Source organism: Haliaeetus leucocephalus, unplaced genomic scaffold (assembly GCF_000737465.1).
Source record: "Haliaeetus leucocephalus isolate CR32 unplaced genomic scaffold, Haliaeetus_leucocephalus-4.0 Scaffold206, whole genome shotgun sequence".
In the NCBI taxonomy this organism is placed as follows: Eukaryota; Metazoa; Chordata; class Aves; order Accipitriformes; family Accipitridae; genus Haliaeetus; species Haliaeetus leucocephalus.
This window is the reverse complement of record NW_010972642.1, coordinates 12,214,571-12,227,033: the sequence shown is the minus strand read 5'-3', so window position 1 is coordinate 12,227,033 and position 12,463 is coordinate 12,214,571. Positions and strand designations below refer to the sequence as shown.

The following is a 12,463-nucleotide window of genomic DNA, read 5'->3' as shown; positions in this document are numbered from 1 at the left end:
AAAAGGCCTTTGATGTCATATGAAATGACAGCAAGTTACTTTTACGCGGGTGCAGCATTTCTTCACTGGGGCTTTGTTTCTCCTGAAGATTTGCCACTCAAAAAAACCCCCACCAACCAACCAAAATTAATTCAATTCAAAGTATGTTTGCAGACTTTATGGTGAAGTATGTGGCAGATTTGAAAGAAAGAAGAATTCTTATTTCATATACCTCTGCTTCTACTCTCTTCCACTAACTTTAACAAATCTCAGTAAGCACCAATAAGTACACATTTTTGTGATAATACAAACATAAATATGTCCAAATGTCCCAACTAAGAGCAGAGCCTCAGTATTGTGCAAGGTGCCACATGTGCACATAATAAGAGAGAGTCTTTGTTCAGAAAAGTTTGTAATTTAAATGGAAAGAGCCTAAAGGTGGGAAAAAGGAAGAATGGTGACCACATTTTATAACTGTGGAACTGAAAAAGCTAGAGCTTAAGTGATTTGCCCAAAATTATACACAAAGTTTATGTCAATGCCAGGAATTAAATCCATACACTAGATGTCTCATGCCAGAACCTCAACCACAGGGCCATCCCATCTTTTTCAGTGATTGTTTTATTTTAAATAAAATCCGCTGTGCCACAGAAAGCTTGAGGGGTGTTGCCCACAATCACATAGAAACCTTGCATCCAACTCATCCAGGCGGTCACATTTTTATTAAGCTCAAATAGGTTTTTATATCATCTTTCAATTGTCAAGGATTGATGGTCGGTGTCACGCTCATGATTGCTACCACCAGCCAACAATCTTGGCATGGGATGGTGTGTGGGAATGTCATATTTAAGAAAATTTAATTTTGTGTTCTTTCCTGTTTTTCTCTTTTGTTGCCAACCTCCGTCATTCCAGCCCTTCTCCACCTAGAATTAGTCCCACTGTGGTAACGGAATAGACCTTTAAAGAAGTATCTGCCCATTTCCCCAAACAGCCAGCCCCAGCAACCCAGGTTGTCTTGTTATGTAAAGCTGTTTCCAAAATTAGACTTCCCAATGGTTATCATGGCCCCCTGGGGTTGTGCCCTGAGGTCAGCTGCATTACAGAACAACTTAATTGAGCACTGTGCAATTGAACGGGAAATTTTTAGCACAGACTAAATTCCCTTGGTGTTCACTCTGAAGAGTTGTTGGATGCCTTCAGTTTGTAGCAACATGATTATAAAAATGAAAACTAATCAAGTGAAGAAATATGACTTTCAGAAAACAGAGGGTACAGATGATCTGAGTTTCTGTTTTCAGGCAGGCTTCTTGGAAGGCCCTGAAACTAAATAGTCACGAAAGATATCTTCTGGGTAAAAGCTCTACAAGAAAAAGGGAGAATCTAGGAAAAAATTATGGGGATGCACCTGTCACATCTTCATAATAAAGCTGAGTAGTGCCACTTTCTTCTAAAAGAATATGGACATTTATGTAAAATAAGGTCATTCCCTTAAAAGTCTTTCAAGTGGCTGGCTCCATCCTTCGTTATGAGGCTCTTTTCTAGAGTATTTCATAGACCGCGCTTTCAGCAGTTTCTCTTTCCATGTCCAGACTGAAGCACCATCAAGTAGCAGCTTAATGCTCCTTTGAGTGATAGCACCCCCATACGGTGAGGCATTACACCTATTTGAGACACTACGTTAGGGCAAACAAAATTGTTGTTTGGAAATATCTGCTACTCTGTTGACTTTGGAGGGAATTTAGATGATAGCCTTCGAGGTACTTAGAGAGGAGGGACACTTAGGTTTCGATAATTCATCACTAGTCTCTGAAAGTGCTTGTGTTTCTGCGGTAGTCAATGTTTAGACACACAGTAGAATGATACTTTGATAAAAGAGGCCATATGTGCAGAAGTGTAAATAAGCCTCCTCTCTCTAGACTCCAGTCTGGGGATGAACTGTGTACTGGTTCAGATGCTGTGCAATCCCACTGAAGTCAGTAGTATTCTATGGGGAAATAAGCCAGGGCAACACTTGAACTCTAGTCCTCCTCATTTTTTCCTAATTCTTCTATGGAAATGGCCCAGTCTCCTGCGGCTTTTGCAATAGTGACAGCAGCCACTGTTTCCCTCTGTTCTTTTAATTTTATTTTTTTTTTCCTCCTAAGGTTTTTCTCCCCCCCTTCATGCTGGCTCATTACTCCCACACTGTGTAAGACATTCGTACAAATGAAGAGAGCCATTACCAGGGACTGGCTATCACCTCCATAGCAACAATAGCGTCACAAAAAAAATACAATACAAAAACAACAAAAGGTCATTTTCCGTAGCCAGCATTTCCAAGAATGATCTCAATTTTCATAAAACAATGTTTATAAAATTGTTAACACCCCAGGGCCATGTCTGAACAAAAATAACCATTTCTATAAGGTTCTTTGCCATCCTATTACTACTTGTTTACTTTGCAACAGCTAAATATATTCCAAACCACAGCTCTAAATCCAAGCACCATCAAGTTTGGGAGAAGCTTGAAGCCTGTGCCCAAATCTGGTTATATATATTTTTCTTCAGCTGATCACTTTTTGTATAATGGGTAAACACACTTCAAGAAGTTGGCATGTCTTTTGAATACATAGCCCATGCCAGGCATTTTGAACTCAAAAGTATGAACCTCTTTGCCTCTCCAGATGTTACTCTTCAGTATCAGAAAATGTGCTGCTTTTTTAGAAGGAGGTTTGCAAGAGTCAAATATCAGCTAGGCTTCAGCATGGAGATGGAGGGACCGGCATTTCAAGTTGTTCCCCAACGTGGAGAGGGAAGGAATGCCCAACTCATTCCATCCCTAAACTGCGCAACACAGCGGGCCACAGCCTCAGCTTTCTCCCTGGGATTTCCCTGGTACCTCCAACACCCTTATACCAAAGCAAGAAACACTTCTGAATCAGGATTAGAGTCCTGTTACATTAAAGGAGGGCGTAGGAAGGGATAAAACAGATTTGCCTAACAGAACCCACCTTCTGAAGGAAAAGTGAAAGAAAACCCCCTTATGCTTTGCTATGTCCACCCAGGCATCAGCTTCTGAGCACCAGCTGTCCTGAGTTCAGATTTTTAGACCATGCTGGGGGTTTATACTTCTCTGTGGATCTATAGATAGGGCAGATAAGTACTGCTTTATTGAGGCGGGTGATGGTATGTGGCTTTTGCTTTTCAGGAGAGAGGTTTACAGGAAGCTGAGCAGCCTTTACCCTACTCATGCCTGTACACAGTACCTGGATGCTTTCCAGCAGCTGGAGAAATACTGCGGCTACCAAGAGGATAACATACCTCAACTTCAGGACGTCTCCAGGTTTTTAAAAGGTCAGTCATTATGAACCATGATTTATTCTAGGGTTTCCTGGATTTGTTTGTATACCATGTACACACACAAACCATCTCGTAGGACCCAAGCTGGTGAGCAGAGCTGATTAGCTGCAGAATTTCCTCGTGCAAAATGAGCTGTAGCACAGGGCATTAATACCAGGCATATCTAGGGACCAAGCTGTAAGCGAGTTTGTGTTTGCTCCGTGAGCGGCTGCAGTTGGTGTAGCACTACCCAGCTAATTCCAGTGCTGGCAGCAGTACGGCCACAGCAGCACACTGCTCAGCATGACGTCCACACGCAGTTTTTCTATGGGTTTGACTGTATTTTGTGCCTCTGTAGCTATGTTGCTAGTAAAACCTAAACACAAGTACAGGTACATACCTCTCAAATCCATGCTTTTCTGATGCATGAGACAGGATGGCAATGTGTGCTAGAGGAAACGACTTCTAGGAGGTCCGGCTAGTCAGTCAGCAGCTACCTTGGAACAACACTCCTTTTTTTCTTCTCTGTGGCCCCACATTAAACTCTCCGACAGGAGAGCACAAAGGCTCTGGTGCCAGCCTGTAAATGCATGAAGATGTGCCCTTAGATGAAAGGCCATATAAGAATGCCTGGGCTGACTAGCAATGGGCAGGAGAGGAAAGGAGCCTGCATTTTTTTTTTTATGAGGCTGCAGGCATTCCCAAGGCCAGGTGTTTTGTGTCAACCAGCTGATTTCCTTCCATTATCAAGAGTGGCTAAAGAGAGGTGGTCTTTAAAGCCTCCTTGCTCCTTCTCAGTGACTAGATGTGTAAGAGAGAGGAGGACAGCTGATCACTATGATGAAATAAATAATAAAAAGTATGGCCTAACTTTAAATAAATTAAATTTAAATACAGTATTTAGGAAATCAAGTGACCTGCTCCATGTATCCGTAGGTGATCCTAGTAAGCTTGTATAAGCTTTGTGTTGCTGAAGAGTTTTCTAAGACACTGCCATTTTTAGGGAAGATTAAGCTGTTAGATGACAGAGTTTTTATTGCACATTCAGCGTAAGGGAATGGAGGGTTGGCATATCAAAAGCATCTCTCATGAGCACCATCGCATCCAGCTGTAGGAATTTTCCTGTGTATGTGTTATGTATTTTCTCACTTATTTTCCCTTCTAGTCAACTATCCATCTTACTTCCATCCTATAGTAACTGGGCTGATAAATATTTTTTCTCATGAAGTAATTGATCTCATCTTATCTCAGTTACACAGCAGCTGACAGCAGGGAGCTCCAGAAATCATGTGATGCTGATTTGATTACCACAGATATTCATATTCTTTAAGTGAATCAGGTGATTTCAAAGGGGGAGAATTTAGATAATGTAAGAATATTCTGTCATGATTCTATCTGTATTGCTTATGTTGGTTGATAGGATTTGATTGCCTGCTTTTGTAGGCTCTGGTCCTAAATTTTCTCTATGCCATACAAATTGTCCTAAGCAAAAAAAAAAACCAGTAAAAATAAAATGCTGAAAATTCTACTAATGACAGTTGGAAAGATATTCACAGTGAGTTTCAACTCATCTACTATAAACACAGAGTGTCTAGTGTAAGCTAATTGTCTGAACTTTTCTGACTGGGAATGAGAATCAGGCACTTCAGAGGCATTTAATTCCATCCTGGAATGGGTGTCTAAGGAAAATGGAAAGCACGGCTCTCAGGATCGCTGGTCCTACCCTCCTTAAAAAGTAGATAAAACTTGAATTAGCTTAGCCTACAGGCTTTGTAAAAGATTATGCATAGGTGGTACAAAGTTTGTTCAAAAGAACTGTCTTTACAGCTAGACATGATTAAGAGTAAGATATTTTAGTCCTATTATATGGGGTTTTGAACTGATATCTTACTTATCTTCAATAATTCCCTCTAATAAGGTGATTTCACTATGCAGAATACTTTCTAGAAGAGCATGAAGACTGACATTATTGCAAGGTCCCTTTGTAACAAACTCAGTCTGAGTCAGAAGCATCTGCAAGGTCTGTAAAACCTGTGTTAAAGACAGCCTCATGCCAAGCAGCCACTGGGTGAGGGGTATGATTTATAAGGAGTTCTTCTGATTTATTACTAATTTGGGTGGCTTTTACCACCAGTGTCAGCAAAGCCAGAATCTTTGCTCCTTACAATTCATCAATCAACTGTGTGCTCAGGCATTTTCCTGTGTTATGGGTGTGCAGAGCTCGACCAACCAAGCCTTAACTAACCTATGCACTGTGATGTGTGTCCCAAAATCCCTTGGCATACAGTGGATGTATTTCAACTACAACCTATGTGGAAATGCATAGTGCAGTTCTTGTCACTGGTTAGCTCTGCGTGAGCCCTGAACTGTCCCACTCTCCCATTTAGGACATAAAGCCCAGCATGTATTTAGCAGTATTGCTAAATACTGCCTCTAAGGACTGGACCATTCTTTAGCATATGTGATGATAAGACTTTATATAGAATAGAATAGAATAGAATAGAATAGAAGAGTAGAAGACTATTTCAGTTGGAAGGGACCTACAATGATCATCTAGTCCCACTGCCTGACCACTTCAGGGCTGACCAAAAGTTAAAGCCTGTTGTTAAGGGCATTGTCCAAATGCCTCTTAAACACTGACAGGCTTGGGGCATCGACCACCTCTCTAGGAAGCCTGTTCCAGTGTTTGACCACCCTCTCGGTACAGAAATGCTTCCTAATGTCCAGTCTGAACGTCCACTGGCACAGCTTTGAAAAAACTCTCCTGACGCAGCTTTGAATATAATAAACTATAGGAATGCAGAGAGAGAGAGAGGGATATCCTGGAAAGAAAGTGGTCATGTTCTAACCAGCCCACACAGCCAGATAAACTTCCATCTTCTCTTTTACTCAGCAGTATCTGTGAACTCAAGCAAGCAATTCCTTTTAACAATACAAGTTGAACTACAAGATCTGTCTAGTGTTAGCTGGCCTGCTAGTGAGGCTGGTTTGAGCAGAAATAAACTCTACATTGTAAGTATTTCATAATTACTTATAGGGAATCTAAATAGTTAACCATGTGACCATTTAACATAGCAAGTGTTTTTCTGAAGGGTTAACTAGATGAACCTAGGCACATCTTTCTTTCTAGGAAAGATGTTTGGATTTAGGCATTCATTGTCCTCCACAGCTGGAAGAAATTACAGCCAGTGAACTCAAGCAAGCTCACACTACAATGCACAGGCCTGTATACATGAGGGTTTTAGGCCAAGAATTAAGCCTTACAGATCACTTTAGGTCAACGGCTCAAGACCTTCTCTTCAACTCATTTTGATTTCAGAGAGCTTTGTGCAGCAGGTCCAATCAGCCACACCCCCAATTCTCTACTGATTGCTGGTTTTATCGTGCAGTAATGAAATAGAAGTTCAGATTTTGCAGATATTACCTTCAGCAGATAACTTTTTCCTATGGCTTTTCAAGGCAACTGGCCAAGTCTGTTCCATCAGCAGACTGTCTGATTCACTGGCCTATATTTAAAAGGGCATCTCAAGGAACATAAGCTGTAATTTTCATTTTCCCTTCTGCTCCTCCAACATGGATGCTAAAGCAATATAAATTTCCCTAGACTCTTTCACAGTCCTTCCAAAACTGAGTTACTTAGGGCTTGGTTCTTGTCTGATATATTTTTCAGCTGGTGCAGTTTTCACTTCACTCAGACTCAGAATTTAGCCCGAAGATGACCAGATTCTGAGATTTTCACATTCTTCTGGATTAGTTTAGTATGGCATCAGCAGCAAGGGAGTACCCTTCTTGTGCCAGCTCCTGGCCAGTGCCTGAGGAGACATAGCTGATGGTCTCTCTCTTCCCCCAAACACCCTGCTTTCTTAACTGGGGAAGGGGGAGAATAGTAAGCTGCTTTACGACCACTTCTGATTCCCTGGTTAACTCTGATGCCTTTGCTCAGCTTATAGACAAAGATAAAGACATAATCTCCACAGGGTTTTTTTGCTGTTGTTCAACTTTGAGGCAGTTCTGTACCCACTACCTTTGAATTCAGTGGAGCAATAGAAGATAACCATGGCAAATGCTAAGTGCCTAGTCCCTCACATTGTCAGGTAGAAGCATGCCTTGCTGTCCACTCTTTTTTTGTCCTGTATAGCTTCAGATGTTTTGTCATTTCTAATTCTTCCAGTGAAGCCTTTTTTTTTTCCTTTTCTTCTCTTTCTCTCTCTTTTTTTTTTTTTCTTCTAATGAGAGAAGTGCTAATAGCCAGACAGAGCAAGACAAGAAATGTTGGAAGAAACATTAAAAACCAAACCAAAACAAATCTTGTAAATGGCTTGGTTTCTGGGTGGGATTTTTTTTGTTTGTTTACATAAAATAAATTAGGTTCCAGGCTTCATGACACAATAGAATATGGATAGAGAAGGGAGAATAAAGCCATTTCTGAATTTTTGTAAAATGTAGTCTTATGCTTTAAAGAAGATGAAATGTCATTTATGGGAGCTGAGAATGCAACACAGATTTTGAATATAGGACTTCAAAAAGATTATCATTGGCTCTCTTTTAAAGCAGCGATTTTCAATTTTCTTAGCTTTGCAGACCACCAACATGTTTCCCATGGAAATGTAGATTTTGTATTCTGCTGACCATAGGACTGGTTATTTTGTTAGTCATCTCTCACAGACCTTCTGTAGTAACGCAGGGTGTCCTGGGGTAACACTGGTAGCACAAGCTGAAATCACGGTGCAAAAGTATTGCATTCTTCTGTCCTGTCCTATGGACACGTGCAAAGCAAAATACATATGATCACATCACTGGGAGGCTGTGTAGTTAGTTCTGGACACACATAATGGTGGAAGAAAACCAGAGAGGAAAAATAGGTGAGAGCACTGATGGAAACTCTGATGTTAAATGGTTAAGGGCCAAATTCCAGCACCCTTATCTCTGGACCTGTTTGCTCTTTCTCCTATGTGTTCCTATTCTAACAGAGTCCAGGCAGAAAGATAAAATTGATAGCAAGTTTTGCCAGTGCTGAGCTAGTTTATACAGGTGGAGCATGCGCTGACAAAGGCAAATGAAGCTGAATGGTATGCTGCAATTCTGCCTCTGGGGTATGTTGAACTAGGCCCATTGAGGAACAGAGGAATTGCCCAGACTGGAGCAGACCCATGGTCCACCTACTTGTGACTTCAACACTGCAAGGTACCAGGGGTTTCAGTGCAGGGAATAAGAAAGTCTGCAGGAGGGGCTAAACAGTAACCTAGCATCAGGGGAGAGCCAGGTGCTCTCAGACAAGTGTAGGGGTGGGACGTGTCCCTTATCTAACTCCTGTTTGGTTTTTTTATATATGGTGTACAGGAAATGACAGAGATAATCCAAGAATTAATAGACTAGCCAGGACCGAAAATGCAGGTTCTGTCCCCTGCTTCATCATAAGGATCGTATGTGACCACAGACACATCACTGACATGTGATGTAAAAGTGCTAAACATGTAAACCGCGGTAGGCAGTACTCCCATACCTCATGTCACTGCTGTGTGAGTACGTGTAGGATGGATGCTGGGTGATTTGATGTTGCAGTAGTTGGCCCCATGGCACTACAAGGGCACATCGATAATGATAAGCCAAGACGTTCCTGCTGTGCTTAGGTAGAGGGAGCTACTGCAACAGAGCACAAAGCTCCTCTGAAACTGCTTACCTGAAGTGTGCCACGTAGTTAACTGTAGATATGCCTAAATTCAGTCTAACTTCCCTTTGCAGAGAGAACAGGTTTCCAGCTGAGACCAGCTGCAGGACTACTGTCTGCTCGTGACTTCCTTGCCAGCCTGGCATTTCGTGTCTTCCAGAGCACACAGTATATAAGGCATTTCTCTTCTCCCATGCATTCCCCAGAACCGTAAGTTTGATGCCCTGGCACAATCCCATCCTTCTGAATGTGCTGGGGATGATTCTCTCGGGAATGGCTCTGGAGCTCTATCCAGTAGTCCACAGAATGAAACAATTTGAGAAACTGGTAGCTGGAGAGTTAGAAGGGGAAGTCATGCATGAGAGGGTGTGGGTCTCTGTCTCTCTTGCAAAGTTGTCTGGGGAAGGAAAAGACTGGAGAATATCTGGTTTAATCTTTTCATCCTGCCTTCAGTTACCATCTGCTGGGGTTTGACTCCCTGCCGTGAAACTCTCCCAGTAAGCGCTGGCCAGACAACAGCAATTACATTTCATGAGAAATTACAAGTTCGCACAGACGCTTTTGTTGTAGGCTGGGACAAAACAGGGGCCTTTCAAAGATGTTGTGACATAGGAGACTAGTGCCCGTGCCATCCCAAGTGAGACAATAGCCAAGGTGGTGGGGGGCAGCCGGCTCCCCATGGCAGAAGGGAATGCTCCGTCCTGCTCCCTGCAGAGCCAGGCCAGGTATGGAGACAGCTAGCGCGGAGCAGCCCTCACGCTAGCTCCCTTTGGGGGTCTGTCGGCTCAAGTCCTTCATGGGAAGCTCACGTAGGACAGGAAAAGAGGCCTTTATTAAACAGGAAGGTCACTTGTTTTCCAGAGACTGCTGCCATGAGTTGTTGGGTCACGTTCCCATGCTAGCTGACAAGGAGTTTGCCCAGTTCTCCCAGGTAAGAAGCTTGTTCTGCTGGCTCTTTAACCAACTGCTCTGGATAGCAGGCCAGACGTGCCTCAGAGGCGCGCAGCTCACCCTGCTTGAAATGCTATTTTAAGGCTCGCTGGTGCCCGAGTCACAACCTCCAGGGGTGGTGGGCTAGCAGTGCCCCGGGAGCCATCTCCTCCGAGGGAGCGGTAGCACTGCTCCCTACGGACGTGGTGTAAAGGGAAGGGCAGGCAGCGCTTGTGGGACTGCTCCGTGGGAGGCCGTGTCGGTCTGCAGAAGGATGCCAGTGCAGCCTCTGCGGTGCCGCGTGTTTGGGTTGTACCGACTACGCCGTTCCCCTGGCTTCGGGTCCTACACCACATGAACCTAACCAGTAACAGCCATCGAGCCCCCAGGCTGGTTCTGTCTCTGGATGTACGTTTTTATCTCACATGATACTTTAATTGTGTCCATCACCATGTCATTCATCAGAGTTGTTTTTCCTTTTACAACTCACCAGATTCTCACAGCGTTGCTCACACTGGCGAGGAGGCTCCAAAAAGCAAACAGGGCTTCTTTGTACAATAAGGGGCTATTTAGTATGAGCAGTCAGTGTCAGACCCAAGTGAACTCGATGACCTCGTATAATTAAAGACTTCAGAACTATGAATGTGCCTCAAAACCATAGCAGAGGGAAGAAGATAACTCGTATTCTAGGCTTATCAGTCAGCGGCCAGTGTGGAAATTGGCAATAAGAGCAGAGGGGTTACATGACGTAGGTCCCTGTCAGAATATTGTAAAAAGAAAGCCAGTTCACCTCATATAATGCGATTTCCAGTTGTAACGACTTGGATACATGCCAGTTTCCATTTTGGTCATAAATATTGGTTATTACCAGATTCAGATGAGTAGTACTTAAAATATTCTAGTGGTCTATAATTTATTCTGGAAGAAACCTCTTCAGTTCAGTTCAATACCAGAACTGAAGACACATTAGAAATAAGAGATTATAGCAATTTCAAGACTTTCAGCTTTCTTCTTTTCCCATCTATAACACAGACTATACAACATGGGATCAGATTAAATGAATTTTCACATTTCCCTTTTTTTTCAAGAAGTATTTCTGCAGCTGAAATTCACCCCATGAAATTTCTTTTTTGTTCCATTCAACATGAGACGATGAATGGTAAAAATGCCCTAATTTTGTTTGTTTGCTGCATTATATGGCTCCCTGGATAGCTAAGAAGAGACATCTACAGATTCCTATTGTGAGAATAACAATTATCAGGGAGCACAGACAAGAGTAAACAGAATCCTCCCTGCACGGATCTGACCCACTCATAAGGGCTGTCAGAAAGAGTGTGAGAGACAGAAAGGTAATGGCAAAGATAAAACCCACTTTGCTCTCCTTCCTTCTCATGCCTCTCTATAAATCTCTGCCAGGGATAGTCCAGCATTAAGCCAAGAGATGGTTAACTTTATACAGAGAATGCTGAGGATTAAACACTCATCTAATGTGGCTCCCAGTGGTATGTAGCTGGGGGCCAGGGAGAGGTAGGCATCCTGGAAGCCATGGAAGTTCATTTTGGGTGACAAAAACAATGAATAGTTCATGCTATTCATGCTAGAAATGATGTGGTCCTCCCCCTTCCCCTCTTTCTCTCCCTTGGGCTGAATAATCACACTAATGTAACACTGCCTGCTTGCTTACTTGCTTTAGGATATTGGACTGGCTTCTCTTGGATCATCTGAAGCGGAGATTGAGAAACTGGCCACAGTAAGTACAGATGGCAGTTTAATATCGGAGGCAAAACCCAAACGATTCACTGCATATCCCTTACTGTGCAGGGAAGGCTCTCCTCCAGTGTCTCAGATTAGCTACAAAAATGGGAGCATCAGCAGGATTGTCTCTTCTCCTCACCCACAGGTTAGGGAGGTGCTGGAGCAGGGGCTGGAGTCCCTCTGGGGGAGCCCAGAAGCATGTGATTCCACCTGAGGAAATGCTTACACTTTTTGCTTCTATAACAATATATTGCTGAAGCTGAGCTTCTACAGTTTCAGCCACAGGAGAGTCCCAACTCACTTTCCAGATTCACCTAATAGACTGGATGCCCAATGTGATTCCTGCATTTTATCCTACAGAAGGTGCAGGGAACCATCACAATTTGACTGACCTTGTTAATGTCACAAAATAGGTGAGCACTTAAAAGGAATTTGAGAGCAGGTACTGTCATTCAGTTCTGAGTCACTAGGCTGTATACATCTGCCAAAACAACTCTTGCAGCCCCTTGCTGCCATCTTAACTTGTTCTGAAAGTGGGCTGGAGACCAGACAATTTTTTTTCCTGATAATTACAGCCACATCCCCTCTCCATGATTTTTTTTCAGAAGACCCTTACCCTCACCCAGCTGGGTGAGGCTCATTCAGGAAAGGGGGTGGATGGGAGGACACTGTCACTCCTGAAATTCCTCACCCAGCCCACAGCCCCACTCATGGTGAAGTGGAACGAGGCACTGTGTGAAGGAGATTCTGGCTCACCTAAAATCTATCTGCATGTATCCGTCTGTGGGTCAGGACTAGGTAAGACTAACAGTA

At 43.1% G+C, this 12,463-nt stretch overlaps 1 protein-coding gene across 1 annotated transcript in view; it reads left to right on the top strand.

Annotated features, from left to right (window-relative positions):
• Positions 1–12,463, top strand: part of LOC104831043 (tyrosine 3-monooxygenase-like) — a 32,134-nt gene that overhangs the window by 9,983 nt on the left and 9,688 nt on the right. Inside the window, exons 6-9 of the mRNA XM_010566360.1 lie at positions 3,167–3,312; positions 9,040–9,175; positions 9,827–9,896; positions 11,589–11,645. Coding sequence (XP_010564662.1) covers positions 3,167–3,312; positions 9,040–9,175; positions 9,827–9,896; positions 11,589–11,645 — 409 coding nt within the window. The remainder of the gene's footprint in view (positions 1–3,166; positions 3,313–9,039; positions 9,176–9,826; positions 9,897–11,588; positions 11,646–12,463) is intronic.